Raw genomic sequence first — 25,274 nt, forward strand, 5'->3', positions numbered from 1 at the left:
TATGAAAAATATGGGTGAGGTACAGTAGTAGTACATTGTAACCCCCAAGTTGGTCTGTCGTGTCTCGTCTCTTTCGGGTAAGTATTTCGTTTGGGAAAATTCCATTTTAAATATTCAAAAGAAAATGGGGTAAGTCATACACTCTTCAGATGAAGATTTGTATCTTATCTTCGAATCGACGCGACCACCTCTTTAGAAAAGTGTACCCCCTTACGCAAAGAAGCATTCATCTGCACCGTGATTTTCTGAGATCAAATCTGATTCCATCGTTCCACACACATTTTAAACAATTTTCATCTCCTTAGAGATGATTTCCAAGAACATAGGTCAATGAACTAACTAGTAGCAAGCACAATATAGTAGAATCAGAAATTCAATCCATTGTAAACTGTGGTAAGGAAGATAATACTTAGTTATAAAGATATTCACTTTTTATTGGGCGAATTTAAAATAGGTTCCTTTAACAGTAGCACCTTGCGTCTGCTGTCAAATTAAAAAAGGGGGGCTACAGGGGGTACAACTCGATTTACGGATTTAGGGGGTACAATGTACCCCTGTACCCCCCCGTTCCTGCGCCACTGATTACAGCCCCTACTCTATCGGCAATCGAGTACGGAGTTTCAAGATATCTTGTCGTTGGAGCCAGTGTGTATACTCTGTCCCTGCTTAGAATAATTGCAGTGAACCTCACGATATTTCCTATATTTTCCCACTACATCCTTCGGTTAAAGGAATTCTGACTTCATTTAATACCCCACCCTAATCCATCTTCACTGAAAGATACTGACTTCCCGTATAATGAGAAATTTGAAAGTATTGTTGTGCATATGTTAAGCTTTAGAGGGAATATTTCTGCATTTTCTGACATTTTAAATTTTTATGACATATTTCTAACTTTGTGTCACATATTTTTTAATTTTTATGACATAATTACAGACATATTTTATAGTTTTATAGGACCTACTCATAACTAATAAACAAGTAAGATTAAAAAATCTGTTCAGAATTGAAGAGATTATTAGCTAAGTTGCTATTCGTTTTCTGAACTGTCATGTTACTAATGCGGGAGAAGCAATACACGTATGGTTACATGAACATATTTTTTGAGGTAACAAAATGATTTAGGAAACAAGGAATTCATCAAAGTTGGTCACCGTACCAGTAATAATTCATCTATTTTTCATAGATGCCTTGGGTTGTATGTCGTGACCATTTCGAACACACTAGAATATCAACCTATATCCTGGAAACTTGATTCTTTCAGGGCAACGAGTCTCTGGCGCTTGGAACCACTGTCAACGTAATAATTTATGAGGGTTTGTATTTTGAGTGTCAGCATGTATTTGTTTTCGCCCCTTCGTTACTTTCATCTTATCACCATTCAACCATCGTCGTCATTATTAAAATTAGCAAAAAAATGTATTTTAATAAAACAAATCAACCACAACTTACTCTTCCAAAAATGGAGTTTCATTAGTTCATACCTCTTAGAAAGTTGAGGTGGTAATTTCAATTGCACAGCGTGTCATTAGTGGATCAAGGCAGCTAATTCCGTGAACAATGACGTTGTTTTCCGAAAGTCTCAAATATTTGTCTCAGGCAATCACCCTCTTAAAATGGACGCATCTTCTGTGGTGATAAAATGCCACGTTTGGTGCGAGTTCTTTCTGTATATTTTCCCCAATGGCATAACGCTGTCGCATTATAATGAAGAGGTCCTGTGTTCGACTCCCCCTTCCTCTGGTGGAAGCACAATGCACACTGGTTCGGACTACACATTAAACTGGAAGTTTAGTCCCAATTAGCCTATCTGAGCATGAAGGTGGGGTTAGAAACAAACTAACAAAATCGTCTGCTATATACTTCGTGACATAACTTTTTTTCTTTACTTCAGCTGCATCTACAGATTCTGTTGACATTTTTGGCTGATTCATGTGACAAAATTTATGTGTCGAACGAGGATTTCTAAATATAATAAGCCAGTCATTAGCAATTGAATAATTCTGTAGCTTTTTCCATACATAACTGGTTTATTAAAATTTATTCATTTCGGTATTGTAGTGATTATTGTGATTCGTTCTTATTAGTAGAACGAATATAAAGTTGATATTTCGCATACCATATTGATATTTGAAGATAAACAAGTATATAAAAATTGTAATGAAATAAAAAAGGGATACTTGTGGAATTTTAATGGAGCTAATTAAAACTATATTATATTATCTAGCATACTTAAACCCGAAGGTTTATGGCTGCAGCAACAGAAGCCTTCCATCTGTCCCTATTCGGGGCAAGATCAATTCAATCTTTCCGACCCTCGTCGATTTCTTTTCTGTCAATCTCAACGTTATTCCTCCATCCGCGTCTTGGCCATCCTACTGGTCTCTTACCATCAGGTTTCCCAACAAGAATCCTGTAAACCATTCTTTCCTCTGCCATTCGTGTCACATGGCCTGCCCATGTAAGTCTTCTTGATTAAATTATTCTAATAGTAATTAAAAAGTCGAAATAATGTATTGTGTAGCGGAGGAAGTAACGCTAAGATAATGATTTTATTTGTTTATTTGGAGATTATTTTAACAATACCCAGGCCGGGATTTTTATACGTATGTGGAGGCCCGGAGCTGCAGTCCTCAAGTTCATCCTAAATTCTAATCTAATCTTGATCATACCCTGCATAATTTTGAGCCTCCTAAGCCTACTAACTGCTTTTAATCATGGAAGTATTAATTTGATCACAGTTTTTGTTTGAATAGCTCTTTCACTTTCTAATAACAAAATTGGCTTTTTATGGGTTGATAATATGTGAATATTTCTAGCATAGATAATATTCACAAGTAAAATATAGTACATGTTATGAACACCAGAATACACATATTTATCGAATCATTCATATATCTCCAAGTATATGTACTTATTGAATTTGATTGGGTGGCAATCGGGTGGGCACAGGAATTTTTGGGTGGGCGCTTGCCCACCCGTGCCCACCCCTGTCGCCGTCCCTGGCTCTATATATAGTACTTTATTTATGACTGACTGGAGAAACGAAAGTAAAAATTGTAAATGTAGCTACACTTTTCGGAAGTATCAAGATAATTTTAATGTCGTTACTTTTTTCAGTATCTCATCAACGGAACCAAACATACGTATTTATTTTACTATGAGTAATGTGGGGGTGCTACGAGGACGCGGAATGAAATTTAGGGTCCGAGTTTGTTGAAAATAATGATTGTTGTGGTTTATTGATAAGCATAAAAGCCTTATTTTAAAAATACTTTAAGTGTTACTGTTAAAGAACACGTTTATTGGAGATATGTGTTCATTTAATACCTACATAGTGACATCAAATAACAGTAATCTCTTAGAGCTCATAAATTGTTACATGATTTTGCAATATACTTATTATGTTCAGTAACTACAATTGATTTTTGTCAACAATAAATCCAACTCATTTTAGAACAAATAGCCTGTGGAGGGACATAGTAGTTGAGATCCCACTTTAAACTGTAGGTCCAGTCCCTATTAGCCTTTATGTGCATAAAGTGGACTTCACAATAAAATCAAGCAATGAAATAGCCACGCTTATGTAATCAGAAATAAGGTTTTGGCGCTAATGAAGAGGGACGCCCGGCGTTATTTTTGGCTAAATAAATTTCATAAAAAAAAATGTAGAAAAGTATTGGACTGCAAGACTCAGAGTTTCGTCATTCTTATTCAATCCTGTACAGTCACGGACGCTTCTAGATTGTAACTCTCTCATTGACTTCACAACCCGGAAGTGTCGGTGCTCCGTGGTGACTGTACAATACGACGGGGTTGATGAACTCTTTCCGGAAGTTCATATATACAGCTCCTACAACAAATGTTGATGTTTAATTTAAATACAATTTTCTGTTGAACGTGAAACTGAAAGTATAAGTGTCGTAAAATGCAATAATAAGACTTGAAAAGTGAAAATCCATTAGAACCAACAGCGGAAAATTAGAATGTTCGTAAAAGAGTGTGACAAAAGTAATGTGTAGTTTTCATATCATTTTAATATCTTCTCCTCGTCATTCTTAATAATGTGCAATTATCTCTCTCTACTTCCTGCATACGAGCAGGACCCTGTGGCTGAGTGGTTAGCACATCGCGCTGCGACGCCAAGGGTCCCGGGTTCGAATCCCGCTCGGGCTTGGTTGTTTGTGAATGTCCATTCATCACTCATCCCCATCTTCGCAAATTAGCCAAGAGGCACAAAACGCGAAGTAAAATAAACCAAATCAATCCAATCCTGGATACGAGTGTCTCCCCAATGGCATAGTGGAGAACGCTGTCGCTTTATCATCAAGTGCTCCCGGGTTTAGTTCCCAGTGGATACAATGTATGTTTCACTTAATACGTTAATATAATTTATTGCAAAAAATGTAAAGTAACCCCTGTGCTTTGCACCACGCCATGAAGGCGTATAGGGGTGTGGAGTTAGGGTCCCACACTTTCTCGATCACAGCCGAAGATGGGGGTGATGTGATCAGCACCACGCCCCTGGCCGCTTTTACCCCTCAGAGTTTCCTCCAGGTACCCACGTTATACGACGCTGGGTTGACGCCAGAGCCGCTTGAACAGCTGGAAAAAGTCCTTGTTCTCGATCCCGGGTCTCTCGCATGGTAATCAGACGATATAATTTATAGATCTGTTCATAATAATATGCAAATTAAATAATATTGTATTGTTATTATTACATGAACAGGTAAAACGACTGTATTCATTATACGAAAAAAATAGTGTAAAAGCAACTGTCGTGGCAAGGAAATTAATGTAAAAAAGATAAATAATTGAATATTTATTGAATTACAAAAAGGATGTCATATTTAGTTGACGAAAAGTAAGGTTTCTGATTAATATTTTATGCACAAGTAGTAGTGTGAACAAATCATCATTGATATTGCCATTCAAAACCGTATGATCGCAATCTAATCCTTGTTTAAGATCGTAGGAGATAAATAACTTATTTATTTATTTATTTATTTATTTAATTGAAACACAACAGGCGCATGCCCAATTACAGTGTTCAATATGGGATGACACCATTACATAAACAAGAACATAACTAAGAAAATTAACAAGAAATATGAATGACGCAATATACATTTTACATTTAAAAACAATTGTGAGAAGAAATTAATTATTAGATTATAGAAGCAAAGGGAACACAGAGACAATACAATAATAAATGAAGCTAAACTGTTGGATATAACCTTACAAGCTGAATGAAAACCAAAATTCAATGAACAAAACAAAACAAAACATACAGAAATTCAGCGATTAGATCTTATGTTACAATTACATTTAAATAGGTCTACGCTTGGATTATTCTTAGAAACTGAATTAAATAACTTGCACATTCTCCTCATGGGTTCAGCTTCGGTCATTTTGGTTCTTCCAAGGGGGATTTGAAAGAGATCAGTTCTGGGCCTTAACATACAGTTTGGCACATAAAAATTTAAATTCGACAACAGATTAAAAGAATCTATTTTACCATTGATAAGCTTGGAGAGAAAAGTTATTTGACTTGTTTGCCTCCTTTCGTCGAGTGACGGAATATTAAAGATTTCGCGTAATATGTTGCTAGGAGTGAGTTTTGGATATGTACCATCAAGTTTAAATAGTTGATATCTGAGAAATTTATTTTGAAGCTTTTCTAATTTTTCGATATCTTTCTTGAATTGCGGGTTCCAAACAAGAGAAGCATATTCGAGTTTAGATCTGACGAGCGTATAATATAGCAAGAGAAATGTTTCCTTTTTTCTAAATTGATGACCCATTCTCATTATAAATCCCAAATTTCTGTGAGCTTCGCTTAAAATGCGGGCAATATGTGATTGGAATGTTAACTTTTGGTCAAAAGTGACCCCTAGGTCGGTAACTATATTCTCACTTTGTACTAACACATTAGAAATAGTGTATGAATGTTGAATAGGGTGTCTGTTGTGGGTGAATGATACAAGTTTACATTTCTTTAGGTTTAGGCTGACTTTATTAATTTCACACCACTGAAGCAAGTTATTCAGCTCTTCATGTAATATTGTACAGTCATCAGCGTTTTCGATATTTTTGTATATTTTAACATCATCAGCAAAGATTAATGTCTCACATTTTGTGAGTAGTTCTGGCAAATCGTTTATAAAAATTAAATATAACAAGGGACCTAGGTTCGACCCCTGTGGGACTCCCGAACTGGCCACGTATTCGGTTGATCTGCAGCCTTGATACACGACATATTGTCGGCGGTTCTGCAGATAGGAAGAAAGAAGGGTAATAAGTGGAGGAGAAAGGCTATTGTTGGCAAATTTCTGTATTAATATATCGTGGTGAACTGTATCAAATGCCTTTGAAAAGTCTGTATATAAAACGTCAACTTGCCCTTTATTAGCTATACTGGGTGCAATGTAGCTTGTCAGTTCGACAAGATTGGTTACGGTTGAGCGTTTTTGGACAAATCCGTGCTGTTTGGGGGAAAGAATGGGTTTAATATGAAAATATATATGTTTGTATATTATCTGCTCGAAGAGTTTTGCTGGTACTGACAATTTTGCAATAGGCCTATAGTTACATATGTCAGCCTTATCAGCGGCTTTGGGAATCGGACAGATTTCTGTTGTTTTCCACATTGCTGGAAATCTCGAAGTTCTGACAGCCAAGTTGAAAAGGGTGTGAAGAGGGTACTTTAGAATTTCCGAACATCCTTTAATTACATAAGGGGGGATTGAATCAGGGCCGGCGGATTTTTTAGGTTTCAGATTTTTAATGGCTTCCTCAATTTCATTTATTGATATTTCAGAGATATTTAAGATACTAGGAAGTGAGTTCATGTTTACATTAGGATGCGGATCTTTGTAGATAGATGGTTCTTTGGAATATACGGATTCAAAATACTTTGCAAAGAGTGCAGCAAATGCTAAACAAGTATATGTTCATTATTTAATGTTAGTACTTGATAAGTCTTTCGGGGGGTCTTAACCGGCTGCCCCCTTAATATGTCCTTGGCTCCAGCTAAGGATGTCCACCTCGAGCACTGAAATGACCTTAGGTCCAGCCCTCATTATCCTATCAGTGTATCAATGAGCCTCCGCCAAAAAGAAGTAAAACTTTAATTTCTCACACTGCGTCATGGTATTCTAAAAGTTAGTTTTCCGCAAAGAACATATTTAACCTATGAGCGGTCTGCATAGGACAGCGTTACGCCACTGATTCACAATCACATGCCGCGCCTCTGCGAGGGAATTTTTACGTAATGTAAAGGGGAAAAATATTTACGCGCCGAAGCACTCCACGTAGAGGCCGATGACAATTCATTTCCAACGAGGGAACAACAGTTTTCGCGACTCACCGGTGCGAGGCGCCACAATAGCACCGACGATCACATGAGAATGAGTCATCGTCACATCTTTTCGCACGGTGTGCGTCTGCGTGAATGCTCCTGTGGCCCGCTGAATCTGATGAAACTCAAGGTAGCCAAACGTCACAGTCCTATCCTTACAAAGTGCAAGTTAGAACGTGTTTTGGTGCCGCTGCGTGTTTTAATAAAATTGCATACTTGGAAGGCAGATTGTTGTCAGTGACATAACTGTTGTGCTTGACGGATTACGATAAACTTTCTCAAGTCATAAAATCTGGCGAAAATTATTCTGTTTGAAAATCTGCAGATGTTTGTTTCAGAAGTTCCTGTGTTGGAAGCAAATCAAACTTCTTTAATGCCAGACGTGTTTCAACATTATATGTTTAGAACAATTGAGAAGGATATTAATAATAATATTTTTAGATCACACATGAACTTTCTTAACAGAACGTCTTTACAGAAGTGCAGAATGTTCGGCTGGAAGGTAAGTAATAGATGTTTGTTTATCTCACGTTTGAAGAACGTAACATGTGTTTTTAAATGTCAGATTACGGAATTTAAATCCCCGCGCGGATTCTGGGTTCTTTTTCTCTTTCGGCATGCTAAAACTTTGTTTTTTTGACGCCTCCCGCACTCCACCAGAGACTTGATTGGGATTTAAAATTCGAAACGTAAATGTGACGTTTGCTTTCTGCGTGCTCGAAAGTGTCATTTGCTCTCTCAAACACGTGCACGGACAAAACACACCTTTGTTCGTCGCAGCATTTAATATACTTTTAGAACTTTTAAATATACATAGACGTTCGTATGAAGTGCATATTATTATCAAGCCTTTGTTATGTGTATTTTTACAGCGAATTTACGTAACATTCTGAACCGGAAACTTGCACTTCCGCCTCCGCGTTCTGAAACTGCAAGTTTAAAATACGTATTTCATTGTTGTTATTTTTAGCTGCATGACCATCCATGTAACATGAAACACTTCTTTCAATTACGTTACGGATATGGAAATTTTGAGCATGCACTCGAACTCCGAACCTAACAATGAATTCTTCGCAACTACGATTTGTAGATAAGAATGTAACCTTGTGAGTTCAGAAGAGGGGGTGGCTTAATTGTCATTATCTACTACTTGTAAACAAAGGATTCATGTGAAAGCTATTATTCTAGTGATGGCGCCAAAGGGTACGAGGGGACAGGACCCCCCAGACCATGGGCGTCACTGAAATCAAATTGTTTTGAACTGTTTGTACCTATTGTAGCGTTAATTTCTCTTACTGCACAGATGGACGTTCGGAAAGGGGGCCCGCGGCCTTTCTGAAAAATGAATGTCACCCTGAAATTATATTTCTCAGATATATTATTTCATTTCAGTACAGTAATTTATGTTAATTTTTAGAACGGCAGTGCAAGAACAAACTGAATGAGTGATTTTTTTTTAGGGGGCAACATTATTATGGAAGAAAATATAACTTGTTTCCCCTTCCCCCCTGTGTAGGAATTATGCGGACGTCCATGGTTATCTTTGTGCATTCGGATTACATATGCTGTTGGTATTAATTTCATGGTTATTTCTTTTTAATTGTATCTTTCTCACGAATTCGCCGCCTCGTGGTTCATTCGCATCTCGCTCGAAGATTCCGCTCAAGCTCAAGTCCCGGCTTGCGTATCTGGAGGTAGAGGGGGATTCCCTCGCGAGTGTCGATTTATTAATAGCAGCGTTTGAAGTTTGAGACCCCAATGGCGTAGTTTTAACGTCGTCACATTGTAATCAAGAGGCCCCAGGCTCGATACCCGGTGGAGGCACATAGGGATTCTGACTGATCTCACTTCAAACTGTAGGGCCAGTCCCGATTAAACTTTCTGTGCATAAGGCGTGCTTACAACTGTAACTCAACAACAACAACAACAACAACAAAAGCGTTTAAAGTTTAAGTCCACTTTATGCACAGATAGGCTAATCGGGACTGGACCGACAGTTTAGAGTATGATACGACGTCTGTCTCGAGTATCGAACCCGGATCCCTTGATTACAAGGCGAAGACGTTACCACTACGTCATCGGGATGGCCTTGAACGAAAAATAGCAACCATACAGACATATGTTTATGTTAATTTGGTGTGAGATTGTTCCAACATGTTTGTTCTTTTCATTTTCACCGATTTTGGTGTGTTCCTCTTTCACCCGAGGCAATTGATCAGGGAGGCGGTAAGATTGGAATGACTAAGCAACTGTGCTAGACTGGTTTTTGCTATGGAGAGAGAGAGAGAGACTTGCAGCCACCACCTGTTTTTTCGACACGAACTGTCGACTCATGTGGAAGATGACTTGGTGTTTATTTTAAGGAAGGAATGCTTCCTTTCTTCCTATTTATTTCGCCGATTCCTTTTTTCTCGTTTTTCTTTTTCGCAACCTGTAGCATTCCATCCGTCACCTTCCGTAACGCTACTACAGATTCACTGATCAGTTGATAGAGTTTTGAGTAAAATATACAAGATTATAAGGATTTGGTCAAAAAATAAGCAAGATCATAAGAGTTTTTGGATAAAAATATTCAACAGTCGAGTTTTGCGAAAAAGTACAGGGTCCAAGTTTTGTTTATGAATTCAAGGATACGTGTTGGTCAAACTTATAAAATGCGAATTTTCGGTGAAAAAATACGAGAGTTGAGTTCTAAAAAAGAAAATCGAGTTTAAGTTTAAAGAAATACACAAGATATGGGTGAAAATATACTAGATTTTGACGTAGAGACGGTGCAAAACAGTAAGGTAGGTTTGGGTTGTAACCTGTTATTCCGAGTTTTAATTTCTGGTGGAGGCACAATGCACAGGGGGTTCGGATCCTACTTTAAACTGTTGGTCCAGTCCCGATTAGCCTATCTGAGCATAAAATGAAATGAAACTACTTTGTGTTATCGACATTTCACTTCAAATGGATTTTAATTCTTGGAGATTATCTTGACACCTGTCTCCATGCTACAGCAGGCAATACCGTTGCGTTGTTGAAGCATTGAGTCGTGAGCAGAGCTCCAACTAGGCTTCATGGATAAATCAGTTTCCTGGTTTTACTAGGAATACCTTCGCGCCTCGCCCACGGCATCCAAGACTCGGAATGACCGCTGAAGGACGTTTCGCTTTTTGTATTTTCTTTTGTATCCGTAAGGTTACGTAATTCTTCACCACAAGTAATTGTCGTACCTTTATAGTTCTCATGTTTTGCAGTTGTGGACTAACCAAGTAAGAAGTTGATGTGTGTAAAATGCACAAAACGTGGTGGCATTCAGAGGTGATCATTTTCGGTCAACCCCTCCCACCATCGCACGATAGTCTGGAACACAAAATATTGTCATTGTGCGCCACTAGCGTACGCTTTATAATGTTGTCCAAAGTCAAAAATAATGATCGTAGTGATTTTAAGGTGGGTCTACATTTATCACTTTGGCTTTTCAGTTCTTTACTGCTTTCATTCAGATTTTTCGGAGTGCTAACGTCGTCACTTTGCAATCAAGGGATCCTGGGTTCAATACCCTGTGAAGGCAAATAAAATATAAATAAAAATAACATAAAACACCTTTTCAGAAAGATTCAGAACTAACTGTTCTTGTAGCCGATCCCACTTTAAATTTAAGGTACTCCCGATTAGCATAATGTGCTCCCAGGTAAGGATTTCTTATTTCAAAGCCTGGATATAACGTAGTCTTATCATCGTTGCGTTAGAAGAGCGATGTTTTCCCTCCCTCCCTATTTTCCACTTATTTTTTTTAGATGCCTATGAGATACCTAAGTATATTCTTCCACAATGAAACACCCATTCTCGCAATGATTCGAACGCAAAGTCTGATGGGAGAGCATGGTTCCATTACTCAAAGACGACGCATAAACATTCCGGTTTGCATAGTTTTGATTTGATTTTTGTTATTTAACGTCGCTTTTCTGCCACTGGTGAATCGCGACGATTAGTAATGATATGACATTGGGCTCGTTCCGAAAGTCGCACGAGTTTAACGCGTTAAACGAGTTATAGTAACTGGCTGTCTCTCAAGTGCTTCCGTGAGGTTCATTATGCTGTCCCAAAAGTCGCATTTCGTACTTGTTTCCGTTTGCCTGCTCCACAGTTAGCTGGGACAGAGTATACGCTCTTTAGTGAATGCGAACCGCTGTAATGTGCCCTTGCCAGGAATGGAAGCCGCACTTCAACAGCAAATTATTTCCAATTTATAAGCTGCTAAATATAATTTTAGTGCACAAAACGTTATATCTATTAATTTATTTCCGTTATTTTACGTTGCTTTTATAACTTGTGTTTTAATTGCGACCATAAGAGTTAATTGATTTAATAGACAATACGACAAATACAACAATACACCCCTGTAGTCCTCGGGTTTCGAACCTGGGACCTCGATGTACCTAGATATCCCCACCAGATATACGTGACAACTTACTTAAATTGTAAGAACAGTTTTTTGAACGAAAATAAATAAATATTTTTTGCCTTTTACATTGTGACCTTTTTTGCGGCATCCTTGCTTTTCTTTGTCTACACGCGATTGATCTCTCTCTACTTCCCTTTTTTCCCCTCCACATCAATTTTGTCTCGTCTCGTGAGAGAAAATTTCCCTCGCGGAAAGGTTTTACTGGGCATGCGCGCAAGATCGAGCCTTATTAGTTGAAAATGACAACATGTCCTACTTTTCTATTGGTCAATGATGACATCATGGTAAACTACATAAGGAGAGTGTTGCGCCATCGCGCGTCATTGCAAGTTTTTTGAAGGTAGTGTTAAAGTGTTCTTCTAGATACAAGTTTGACGTAAAGTGAATCCGCATAGTACCTGCACTGCAAAGTCAGAAAAGAGAGAGTACAGTGTAGAATACTTCCTCTTTAAAGAAATACACGCAAGAATATCGAACGCAAGTGGTTAAAACACTATCTCCGAAGCGTATTTCTTGCTGCTCCAAATTCCTGTGGGAAAGTAAGTACATTTTGCATGTTACAATGTTTTTCTTAAACCGAAGGACATATTTTTGCAAGTCATGTTTTTTCTTCAGAATCTAAAGACATCGTGCACAACAAGGCTTTTTAAAACTATGTTTTTGATATGTAGAAACATATTGCATTTACGGAAACACTTTCAGCATTATTTTAGCGTAGCATAACCGAACAAGTTGAGACATGCAAACCACGGAGCGGAGTTATCCATGTACCCAGTACCAAAGTGTTGCTTGCGGGTTGTAAGAAAATGTATGTAACCAGCCTACGATAGATAATTGTGAGTTTGTTTTACACTAAACGCCGGCAAGAAAAATTAGCACTTGATATCTGGCTGGATATGGCAATGTTCTTTTTTCCTTGATTGATACACATTTTCTTATTCTACGTCGCTTTTTTTCGTTCGCCCTTCTAGAAAGGCAAGGCTAGCGCAACATATAGGTGTGAACAAGGGTCAAGAGCCGGAGATAAATTTATAAAGTCCTTTCATAGATAACGCGTTGACGTAATACAATTGAAGTGTTTGTTACATATTATAGGCATTCAAAGCAATTGTAATGCCTTGTTAGCTACGTCATGCGAATTCTGTCAATATCATTCTGGCTTGGCGATTTTTTTTTGTCTCCCTGTATTGCTGTGTGCATTCATGATATACAAATAACATTGACTATACAGGTACTTGCATAGATATATTCCTAAGACTGCGAAATAATTTCCAGTCAGAGAAAGACTCTGGTCCCGGACTGAGCATGGGTGTTCTTTGTGAATGTCCTTTCATCAATTCCATCATATCATTACTCACCCTCATCGGGAGTAGCAGAAAGCGAAGTAAAATAAACCCAATCAATCAAGATAGAGAGAACTAAAAATCCTTTAAAAGAATTAAAATACTTGTTTTCTGATGTTAAAGTTCACAGGAAGCTGATACTTTGTTCAAGGATTAGCCGGACTGAAATTATGGTTTTGCAGGCATGGGAAGCAAGCCCTTTTAATTGTAAATGTGCGTTCTACAATAAACTCTGTGAGAACAAGTTCCAGCATGTTTGTGGTTGTTGTATGAACATAGTTGTATATATTTACTTACTTATTGGGTTTCTCATGACGAAATTAAGTTTTTGTAACTTTTTTTTTCACTTAACCATGTTTACATTGAAATATTTGCATATGAAAATTAGCAAACAACATATAAGATATTGCATAAAGGGGAAATATATTGAAAACTGGAAAGATCAATTATTAAAAAAATACATGAATAAAAATCTAACCTATATGCATGGACACACACCAAAACACACATAGACGCACAAACATGCAGACTTATGGTTTATTGATAATAATTTGAAAGTTGGAATTTTGGGTTGGTTCAGGATTCCAGTGTCGTGCACCTACATGTATACATGCTGTGCTGTGTGTATCACTTGGTACAACTTCTGTGTAATGTTTCACAGCTTTTCTAGCATTTTTAACACTTACGTTTCTTTGGTAGGTTGAGATCAACTCTACTTTCCCATCCTGGGCAGTGTTTACTAAGTAATCACCATTTCTAACCAGGGACACGGAGAATTAAATGTGAGTATTAAAGGAAGGTACTTCTACATGCTTTAGAAAGTTTTTTTTTGTTATTTTCAGTATATTGTGAGAAATATTTATCACCTTTTAACTAGTTAACATTTTCATCAAACCTATGTGATAACATTGTTTCGGCTTACCATTACTGCTGGTTTGTTTTGATGTGCCATAATTTTGAATGTGATTTACAAAACAATTGTTTGCAATTAATGCAAACATGAATTTTAAAATTACAAAATTGCCTTGTTATATATGCATGTTCATAGCTGACATTATTGGTGACTAGAATATATCTTGGGTGCAGTTAAATTTCAATAAACATTCCTGCCTAATAACCTGTCAGGAATTATGAATATTTTTGTCATAATTCATGTCAGATCTAAGAATTTCACAATTAAGCAAGTGATAGAGGTTGTGTTAAATATTATACGTATTATGAAATAGACAAGTATTTACATAATATTTTGAATTCATTTGTGCATGTCTTGTGTATGAAAATTGAGGAAGAGATTTTAAGGGGGACATGTTATGAAAAGTGTCATACAGGAGATTTGGGTAATGGTGAAAACCCTCAAGCTCCCGACTTTTGCAGAATGACTTTAACATTTATGTCCAAGGTAAAGAATTGTGTTGTCCTATGAAATTTTTGTCCTCTGGTTTTCTTTAAAGTTTGAGTTTTTTTTTATATGTATAGAGACTTGAACAAGTATTGGTGCATATCAGCTCCTGTTTCACACTGAAATTGTGATGTATGAAAAAAATATTACAGTTAGCAGATGGAAGCTCTTTAACGCTTAGCTCTGTGGAGCCACTCAGCATACACTGATGTAGCCATGATCATCAGAGGCCTATATAAGGGTTAGGGTGCCAGGATTCAAGTTAGTCTGCTTCCTGCACCCACAGGTTTGAAGTGGACTGCTTCCTGCACCCACAGGTTTGAAGTGGTCTGCTTTCTGCAGCCGCAAGGTTGAAGTGGACTGCTTCCTGCACCCACAGGGTTGAAGTGGTCTGCTTCCTGTGCCTGCAGGGTTGAAGTGGCTCACCACTCTTAAGGAAGGCCTTCGACATTTGGATATCAATGGCAAGTCTCTTCCTCAACACTTAACCCTTCACTCCTTTCACATGTATATCCTCTACTCTAAGGTGGAGTTCTACTTTTCATCTGGACTACTGTTTTATCCATACATTATCCTACCTTGCAAGAGTAAGGCACAAGTTTTTTTTTTTATTAGGAATAGAATGCTTTCCTAGCAGTTAGGCTTGGCTGGATCTTTGCCCAGTGCCAGGCAGATTTATTCACACTTCCCTTTCCTTTCGGAAAACTGCTGTGATATTCCAAAATCTCTGAAATTACTTCAACTTAGAATTCCTTCTAGAGCATTGACGTGAACTTGTGTGGATTATTTTCCCTATTATCTGTATAGTTTGCAATAGTTTCGTGATTGCATAAGTGCAGTAATATATTGATAACTGCAAAAGCAAACCACATGAACATTCACGTTCGTGCTCTAGATGGAATTCTAAGCTGATGCAATTTTTCAGCGGTTTTTGGAAAGGAGAGGACAATTTGAAAATATCTGCCCTGGCAGCGGCCAAAGGTTTATTCAGCCAAGCCATAATAAGGAGTTATCAGACTCTTCTTATTTTAATAAAGCATGATAGACAGTACAGAGTTGATTGGTTCATGACACACATTTAGTTCTTAAATTTATTGTTATTTTCTTAAACCTGTGCATATAGCACCAAGCCATGAAGGCACATTTAGGAAATGTAAGTATAAGGCCCCACATATTCTCGATCTTGGATATTTTGCAGGTGATGTGAGCACCATGCTCTTGCTGCCTTTCCCCTTGCCTAGAGTTGCCCCCTGGTACCCATTTATTTGAGGCTGAGTGAGTCCCAGAACCACTATGTGGGGATAAGGCAGGGAAAATTCAGACCTTAGATCACCCACCCTGGGAGTTGAACCCTGGTCTCCCGCATGGAAGACAGGCACCCTACTGACTAGATTTCCAATACTCATATCACATACAAATATCCATGCAATTAAATCTTAGTTTTCTGCACTTCATTGTGTCTTTTCGGCCCCTTGATGAATATCCCAGAAAAGTATAGAAATGTAGGGAAATTAATCTTGGTTGCAGCAATGCAAAGGCCTATTTTGTAAGAGGTCAAAGGTTTCATTCCCGGTAAATAGGAATTATTTGCCGTAATATAACTTCTGTGTGTTGATTTTATTCAGTAGTAGGAAACATTTGAGAATCTCATTCATGTCCTTACTTGCAGTCCCGTGCAACATGTCAGGACCTAAACTTGTGGCTCCATTTGTGCGAGATGAAGCAGCAGAATTCGAGCTCCTCCACTGGGGCTTCCATGGAGGGGAACGCAACTCACCAAATTTCAGGGCACATGTTGTCAAAGAACCTGTTGACGAGTGTGGCCGGTACGTCTCTCCCAGACTCAACACAGAGATTGTTACGGAACGAGGACATTCTTGGGGATCTGGAGAACTTCCAGGACTTAAGCGACTGGTGCAAGACTCCAGAGCCCACATTGGATATGGACACTTCTACAAATTCAGACATGACTTTGGCTGAATTAACAAATCAAGGTGAGTCCAATTTAGATGTTGAAGTCCTTAAACTTGCTCGTAAATTGCGTTTGGTACAACCTGTCATGTTTCCTGCACTAGTGATCACTCAGCAGTTTCTGTGCCAATTAGAAACGAGGAAACCATCGTCTGCTGGACAGGGATGAGCAAATGGAAGCCAGAAGAGAGGCACTTATGCAGATGCTGTTGCCACATGTTTTGTTTGGTCTTGTTGAAGAAGCTCATTTTTTAAGCATATTGCTGGTTTGTGTGTTATCTTAATCGCAGGCTGCCTCTGCTTCCCCCAAAGCAGAGTTCACTCAGTCTACAGCGGCAGCGCTGCAAGGTTTCTGCTAGAACTGCCTTTATTTTTTTTTGTTTTGTTTTGGGCAACCCGCTCACTGATTTATTTAGCCACAATCACTCAAAAAAGAACTACCACTCATGAGAGAGTTACCATGAAATCCAGTGAATAGTAGTCGAGCCTTGTCAACCATATCTGTTTCTTTGCATCTGTTTCTTTGCAAAGAGGTGGATAGGGGAAGAAGAACCACACATTCGGGTCAGTTTGACGTTTCTGCGTTGAGCAGACTACAAAATTTCCCTCCTGCAGCGATGGAAGTCCAGATGTACATTCTACTGTTGCCAACTTAGTTTTTTTGGAGCAAGGTTTGTCCAAATCACGAATCGCATCAAGTACTTATCTTTTCGGTCTCAGTTGTAGTGAAAGCCAGCTTTGGCTTTGCAGTCTAGCTCTTGTGGCTTCAGAGAAATTGTATCCCCGTTTTAGGCTGGATTTAGCTCTTTTCTGGAAATCCAATGTGACGACACTTGCTGATCCGGTAGGCTGCACCAGCAACAGGGCCCCTAAACAGGCATATGAATAACCCCATAGCACACTTGCCCCCAAGTCTTTCCCCGCTGCTCCCTTTGCATTGGCGGGCACCCTTTCCTCTTGAGGGCAGCGGAACGGCCTCTCTCTTCGCTTTTGTCGGTTGCAGAAAAAATGTCCTCTGCAATATACTCAAAACTCGGTTAACTTATTTAACAATGTTGTGGTTTTATTAAGAAAAAAACTTTGTGATTTCTTTATATTTTCTGTTACCTGCGTTAACACCGGTTACATGCATGCCACGCCTCTGGACAGTAGTCAGAAACGTGGTAGGTTGTACCAAACACAGGTTAGTTAATAATCTTGTCAGTCAGTATGTGTGAGTTAGAAATTTTAAAGCTTCCAAAAAGTTCAATTTTCCAGCTCCTCTCCCTTATCTGCTTTACTTATTTTCTCTCAGTAATGTATAGCTTCATTCCTTTCATTAAAAGAGAGAGAGTGAACAAAACTGAAAGGAAAGGTGTGTGTGTGGGTGGAGGGGGGGATATGAAAGGGAAACTTTAGTTATTGTATATGACTGCTCTCGTGGTTGGATAGATCTTTGGCCAGGAACAGAGTAGCCTTTTTTGAACTTTCCTCTCGGAAAACAGCTATAATATTCCACAATCTGAAAACTTACATTACGAAGCATTCACATGCATCCTTGTTTGATTTTGCTGTTGTGTATGTATTTGTGATAATTGAATAGGCTAACGTAGCCATGAGACAATTGTGAATATCTAGGCAACAGCGAACGACTCGATGATTCAAGTTAATGTTCAAGGCATATGTAATTTTTCAGAATTTGGGATATCGTAGTGGTTTTCCAAAGGAGGAAAATCCGAAAAAGCTAGCTAGCATACGCCGAAAGTCCACCAAGCCTTAAGAGCAGCTTTACAACTTGTTGGAAAATGCAGTTTCTACTTTATTAATAAATAAAAAACGGGAGAGACCTTCAGTCATTACCTGCTTTCAATCCTTGTTCCGTGGTATGTTTGTACACCATTGGTACCAATGCCAACTGAAGATGTGTGCCACGGCCCACATTTAAGTTTTGTACTTGAAGACCGGACCCTACCAAGGCAAGCCATACTGGAATAGCAATAATTTAAAATGGTAGGTTAGGTGTTGAGCTCACTATTTCATCAGCATCTTGTCTTGAACATGTAGGTGAAATTTCCACAACAATCTGATCCGAATAGGTAGACCAACAAGGACATTGTGATTTCTGATTTGCCTTCTTTAAACCAGTATCTATATGCCTTTCATTGTTTATATATAATCTCAATGTATACAGCATAGAAATTGAATTATAAAATGTCAACACAACCTCACTTCCACATAGTACACCCTGGACTGCAGACTTACGAGGCTCTGGCGACCCCCATGGACAGTACTGTGTTGTCCTGTGTTTTGTCCTTATTTGTGCTGAGTCCCCTTTTTAGCTTACCAAGATGAGGGAAGTTTTGTTTTCAGACATGCTTTTATTTTTGTTAATATAAGGGGCTGGACCCCGTATCGTGTGATGGGTGCAAAATAGCCTACATTATCAAGTAGAATAATTCATATCAGATGATAGGGTGAGCATAGTCTTTCCCTGATTTTGAGCATTATTACACAAAAGATTCAGAGACTTGTTTTTTTTTGTTTTGGAAATGGCATTGAAACACAAACAGTTTATATTAGGCACAGACATGTTTTAAAACTGTCCCACGGAAAATGGAGGGGATCTGATGGGAATCCATTCCCTCTTGATGCAGTCAAGAAGGTGTAAGGTTGCTAGCATTTTTGTTAGCACTGAGACGAAACCACTTTGAACTGATAGCGATACTTGCACTGATTCCTGAACATATAATGATTAAAAGATGTTGAAAATATTGAATAATAGTAACCTGTAGGTATTCCACTCTTAATTATATGCATACATTTACCATATTTTTAACTTTAAAATGTTGAAGAATTAAATCTCAAAATTCAGTTTTTTCACACATAAATGATAAGAAATAGGATGAAACTTCAAATTTTGCATAATTTCCATGATAATTAGACCCACGAAAATGTTGCATGTCAATTTGCAGACCCCGTGAAAGACAAAAATGCTGGAGTAATATGAGCCGGTATTTTTAAATAAATTCCAACCGATACTTTCGGATACCGATACATCGACATTGGCTTAGCCGTAATATTTATTTCAATTTCTGTGCTGTGTACATCATGTGCGTGTGATATTTGCTAAGAACTATTGTGCACTCATTTGTTTGATTCTGCTAATAAATGCTGTTTTTATGTTTCAGAACCTGAACTGACAGAGTTTTCGAACTCGAACCAGTCTTTACATGATGATAATCTCGATCCTTGGGGATCTCCTTACCCACTCAACGTTGAGTCACAGAAATCCGTTCTTGATGACCTTTATGACGAGATCCAAGATGAAAATAAGATGCCTGTAAATATATCGGAATCATTACCAGGGGTCAACAACACTGGCAATATTGAAACTGGAAATGATATTTACTCTCAATTGAATGAGTTTAATACGATGATTGATTTTAATAAACTAAGCGAAGAAATGATCACGAGTGACGTGAACAGTAGTTCTGTAGAGTATAATAACGAAAATATCGGGGAAAATGTACCCCAGATGAAGCAAGAAGCTGATGATATTAAGAAACAAAGCTTCAATGTTGCCGAGGTAATAGAGATGCCTGCTACCGAAGGAAGTAGGCCAACAGTGATTTTAGTCTTGACCGTTCCTGAAAATGGCATTATGCCAACTGTTAATTTGCCCGTCACTATACCAGACGTAAAGCCTCAGGTTTCAAATGTAAACGAAGTGAAGGTGCCCAGTGGCAGTCCTAAGGGACTTGCAACAATCCCAACCGTGACGGCAGGAAGCACCCTGTGCAACCGAACCAGTAGGAAGATGGAGGAGAAGCCTCTGGGCGAAGCCAGGAGAAAGCTGAGCCAAGGAAATCTGAAGCTGAACCTCAACAAGAAAGCAGCGACTTGTGTGGTTCCCGACACACCAGAGGTCATACGCCAGCTTACAGATGTCGATGAGCGTTACGATCTTCTATCTTTCATATGCAATGTGAGTATATTTTAAGAGTAGTGTAATTTTAGATGCAGGAAAACCTTGTAAATATGAACCTCCAAAAAAATGTTGACTTCAAGTTATAAAGGGTGACTTGTGGGAAACGGACGTTTATCAAATGAAGAGTATGCAGTTGCCGTGCAAGAGAAATAGAGTTTATAGGTACGGAACGTAAGGGCAACAGTTAACATTTGAGTTGACATAGTCGGGTATGGAAAAATGATGTCACGCAGGTGGCGGCTAAGAGTTCCATTCTCCGCTAGAAGTCTGCCATGACGCGGGCCAACAGCTCAACGTCAATCAAATGCACCTCGTGCGTAATGCCAGCTTGCAACTCCTGTAATGTGCAGGGGGTGTGACACACTTTCTTTCAAGTACCCCTATAGGAAAAAACGAACTGAAATGGCGACTGAAGTTCTGCTGTGGTGCGATGACAGACTCCCCATTTCAAACACATGTTTCATAAGCGAACATGCGGTGCTGTATAATCCACTGCTGCATTGGAACCGAAACAGCAGGCTGCCCCGAAACGAATGGCCCCTTCCTGAGCTCCTTTCCTCCACTACCAGCTGTCTACTATCCACTTGGCAAACAGTCAGTTTCCGACAAGTCATCCTGTACAAACATCTTACTCAGTCTTATAAGACTATAAATGAAGGATGGGGAAAAAACTAGGTAATAAGTCAATTTTCTGTCATAAGCGAGGCAGTGTTGTCATTTCCTGCCATGTTGATGATGTACTGGACTTGACAACATATTACACACATTTGACACTACCATTCTTCAAAACATATGTTTTTTTTGGTACATTTTCATGTCCAGCAACATTTTGAAGTAAAATTTAATTTTCCGTACCTGGTTTTTTCCCGGATCCTTCAAATTATGTTCAAAATGGATATTTTAAACTCCGAGTTTTTACTTAATATATCCTACTATTGTTTTTTATATTTTTCTTGTATGTATGCATTGTAGAATAGTTATTACAAGCATACAAACAGTTTTTCGTTCTGACGTTTCGGAAGAACACACGCTGAGGTGTATTATATAATAATTATATTATATAATGTCTGCAGAAGTCAGTGTGTGTTCTCCTGAAACGTTACAATGAAAAGTGTGTTTTTATGCTTGTAATATGTAACAGTAGACTAAAAGAGAAAAAAAAGTGTTCCCCTGTGCATAGCACCACGCCATAAAGGCGTATAGGGGGTGCGGGGGTAACGCCCCACACTTTCTTGATCCGGTCGTGAGTGGGGGTGATGTGATCAGCATCACGCCCCTGACCGCCTTTACCCGCCAGGGTTTCCCCCAGGTACCCATGTTATTCGACGCTGGGTAGGCGCCGGGGCCGCTTCCACCGTTAGAAAAGTTCCCGGATTTGAACCGGCCGTGGATCGAACCCGGGACCTTGAGCATGGTAGTCAAGACGTGTTACCGACTGAGCCACCGCGGCCACAAGAGACTAAAAGAGAGATTATGCTATTATTTTTTAGTTTCAAAGAAACATATTGGTACTTTAAAGAAAGGAATATATGTTATGCACACTGAAATATACGATCTTGAACAATAAAGTTCAGTGTCAGGATTCAGAAAACTTTGCCATATATTGAGTTTTTTTTTTTTTTAAGTCCACTTTATGCACAGAAAGGCTAATCAGGACTGAACCTACAGTTTCAAGTTGGATCTGAACCACTAGTTGCCTCTACGGGGTATTGAACCTGAGAACCCTTGATTACAAGGTGACATTTCCACTCGACCAGGAAGGCCGGTGACATAATTTTATGAAACCTATTTTACTGTCCTTGAATGTAATCCCTGTTGAAGGAAACACATTTCTGTGTACTACAAGTCCTAGAAACACGGACTGAGATGCCTCCTCGATGTTGCCTTGTAATCTAGAGGTTCCAGGTTCAAGCCCAAGTGGAGGCAAGTTTCACGGTGTTTCAGACCCCACTTGAAGCTGTAGATCCAGTCCCGATTAGCCAATCTTCAGCAAGAGGTGTACCTAAATCAAAATTTGAGCATTCTCTTGTTATCGGAACAGGCAACACATATCACTTGAATGACTGCGTAAACCTTCAGTCAACCAGTCTTCTGACACGACATGTCACTGTCACTCCTGTGTGGAATCCATGTCAACCTTGAAAGATTCTTTGTGATTGTCCCTTCATCATATCATTGCTCATCCTAATTTATGCTATTAACCAAAAGTCGCAGAAGAGCAAAGTAAAATAATCCAAATCAATTTGAAGAGAAGGTGAAAAATGTCAAAATTTAATGTAACTGTACCTGTTTGAGTAATGCAGCTAAGGAGTTTCTGCAACACATCTTGGTTTCAACTTTGTGTGTAAGCACTGTTCCTCTGGTACCAACACTTAATCAACTGCCTTTGCTTGTGGAATTACATGAAATATATGTGCTTCTTAGGCGATTACTAAATTGTTGCAACATTGTGAAACAGGGTGCAACATTTGCAGTCCTTGGTTTTATGTGCTTTATTCCCATGTTGCACCACCTTGTGTGCAGGAAAGTAGAGATGACGAACAAATTTCCTCAAAATTGCACTTATTCCCTCGAAAATGATTTTCATATTATAGGGCATTCCTTGAGAGCTTTTTCTTGCTGTCTGATCCTATATTGATTTGCATATTTCCCGGTGTTATTTGAGAAGGTTTGTACTTTACAGTCCAATAGGGTGTTGTGAGACAGTCCTCCACTTTCATTCCTGAATAATCACATGTATGAACTTCCAGTGGAGTGACATAGGTTTTTAATTTCACTGTAGTAATTTTAACATGGAGTACTCCAACCAGCACGTTATATCTATATCCAAACTTCTAATATGTGAACAATATGTGCTGTCAAAAAGAAAGACGTTAGTTTTATGAAACATTTGCAACTACAATCAATAAAGCTCGATTTTTTTTTTTTTTTTTGTTTCATTTGTATGTTATTTATTCATTCAGTGAAAACTAATCATCCTATGAACGTAAAATATGTACATAATGCAGATGATATATATTCCATCATGTCTTTTCCTTGCTACAGTGGAACCCTGATTTTTTTAAGGGACAAAACTGAAAATAGTCAAAAATACAGAACTTAAAAATCCAAGAAAAATTTTTATCATTTTGCTATCGTGTTGCCATCAAGATAGAATGTATACTGTAAAATTGGTGTTCTGCTGTATAACAGGATTAGAATTGTTGCATTGCTTAAATTTTTAACCATACATAGTCACTCATGTAAGAATTTACTCTTTCCTAGGACAAACAAGATGCGTCACAACTGTGGTTGGACACAGAGAATGAAATCAACAGTAGAGTAGAAAGTGAACCTTTATCTGCACAAAATGTGCAACTAGCAAGACCAGTTGAAGTTGAAACATGCAACAATGCAGTTGGTGTTTCACCAGTGCAAGCTATGCAAGTAGTTGAACCAGTACACGTTGAGGAGTGTAACAGTGCACTTCAAAGTGGGATTTTGCCAGTGACCATACCAGGAACCCAACCTGTACACGTCGATAACACAATATTGCCTATTATTGAGATCTACAGTGAAGCAAGTACATCGTATGATGCCCAGAGTCCTTGTATGTCAACCCAGAGCGAGAGTGACAGCCTAATTATTCCAGTAACGAAGACTGAGACTTTGCAGGACAGTATTCCGAGCACCAAGAGGCGTCGCACGCACAAGAGGAAGCAGGATGCCGACGAGGCAGAGTCTCCACCGAAGAAGAGATCATCTCCCGTCGTGACCGTGAAGGAAGATACCGACGAAGAGTATTACAGTGATAGCCGCAAGTATAGATTGCAACGGGATCGTAACAATGAGGCTTCTAGGAAGTCTAGGCAGAACAGGAAGCAACGGGATGTGGAAATGAACAATCGTGTCGAAGAACTAGAAATGGACAATGCGAGACTTAGAGCGCGGGAGCAACAATTGGATAATTTGGTGAAGACTCTACGTGACATGTTGCTGCAGCAGGTTTTGCAGGCAAAGAAATAATTTTCAGAACAGTTTTGATTTGTAGTTAATTATCTTGTATGGTAATTGGAACGTGTTAATCAAGTATTGATATTTTGTATCTTTTTTAGATTTTTTATTGTTTATTCAGTTGTAATGGATGATACTTAAATCAATGGGTCAGCTAGAATTTAAATCTGTACCCATGATGGCATAATGTAAATAAATGGTCAGTCTATGTAAGAATGTTAGAACAAGAAAGAAAATGTCAGTTTGGTTTGATAGTTCCAATTAAATAATTTTGAGTGAAGAATCTGTTGTTTTTTTTTAAACACCTAAACCTTACAGCTTGTGCCAATATAATTGTTTTTTAAACTATATTTTTGACAGGAATTAGTGTCACAGGTTAAGATAATGAAATACTTTAATGTTGTTTGCAGAAATTATAATTTGAATGAAAATTCAAAAGATCAATACTGAAAATTATTTTCCTAATAAAATATGTTATACGTTTGGACAGTTGAAGTTTGTGCAACTTAGCTAAACAGAAGTGTTCACTTCTGGCATTGGATGAAAAGAAAATGGTTCAATTTATATTGCAACTGCAGACAATGCATTGCTGTTTCACTCAGGTGATTGTGGTTGTGAATATTTGAGTTATGTGAAAAATCAACAGAATTACGCTAGTACACTTCATCACGTTCACACAGTGCCCTCAGTGTGTCCATTGCTGTTTTTTTTTTACTTTATCTTGGATGAAAATATTCTGATTCTTGATCAGGTGTTGACCTATGCCATGCTGGCATTATTCTTTCTATTCT

At 38.5% G+C, this 25,274-nt stretch overlaps 1 protein-coding gene across 2 annotated transcripts; it reads left to right on the forward strand.

Moving 5' to 3' along the window:
• The first annotated feature begins 7,481 nt into the window (after positions 1–7,481).
• On the forward strand, positions 7,482–24,711 carry LOC145982235 (uncharacterized). Of its 2 annotated transcripts, none has more exons than XM_083115807.1 (5): positions 7,482–7,862; positions 13,853–13,935; positions 16,222–16,546; positions 19,691–20,487; positions 23,755–24,711. In XM_083115807.1, exons 3-5 carry the CDS (start codon positions 16,270–16,272, stop codon positions 24,493–24,495), a joined length of 1,815 nt encoding a protein of 604 aa, XP_082971933.1. In that variant the 5' UTR covers positions 7,482–7,862; positions 13,853–13,935; positions 16,222–16,269; the 3' UTR covers positions 24,496–24,711. The 2 variants fall into 2 exon arrangements, with proteins under 2 accessions (XP_082971933.1, XP_082971932.1); XM_083115806.1 differs by lacking the exon at positions 7,482–7,862 and adding an exon at positions 12,147–12,349.
• The last annotated feature ends 563 nt before the right edge of the window (positions 24,712–25,274 follow it).

The sequence above is a fragment of the Lepisma saccharinum genome (genome assembly GCF_977018435.1).
Source record: "Lepisma saccharinum chromosome 15 unlocalized genomic scaffold, izLepSacc3.1 SUPER_15_unloc_1, whole genome shotgun sequence".
In the NCBI taxonomy this organism is placed as follows: Eukaryota; Metazoa; Arthropoda; class Insecta; order Zygentoma; family Lepismatidae; genus Lepisma; species Lepisma saccharinum.

Bases quoted from the DNA above. Each gene is read 5' to 3' on its own strand.
- LOC145982235 (XM_083115807.1), top strand. From the start codon at position 16,270: ATGAAGCAGCAGAATTCGAGCTCCTCCACTGGGGCTTCCATGGAGGGG. The intron at 16,547-19,690 runs GTGAGTCCAATT...TTTATGTTTCAG, and splicing joins GGCTGAATTAACAAATCAAG to AACCTGAACTGACAGAGTTT. The intron at 20,488-23,754 runs GTGAGTATATTT...ACTCTTTCCTAG, and splicing joins TTCTATCTTTCATATGCAAT to GACAAACAAGATGCGTCACA.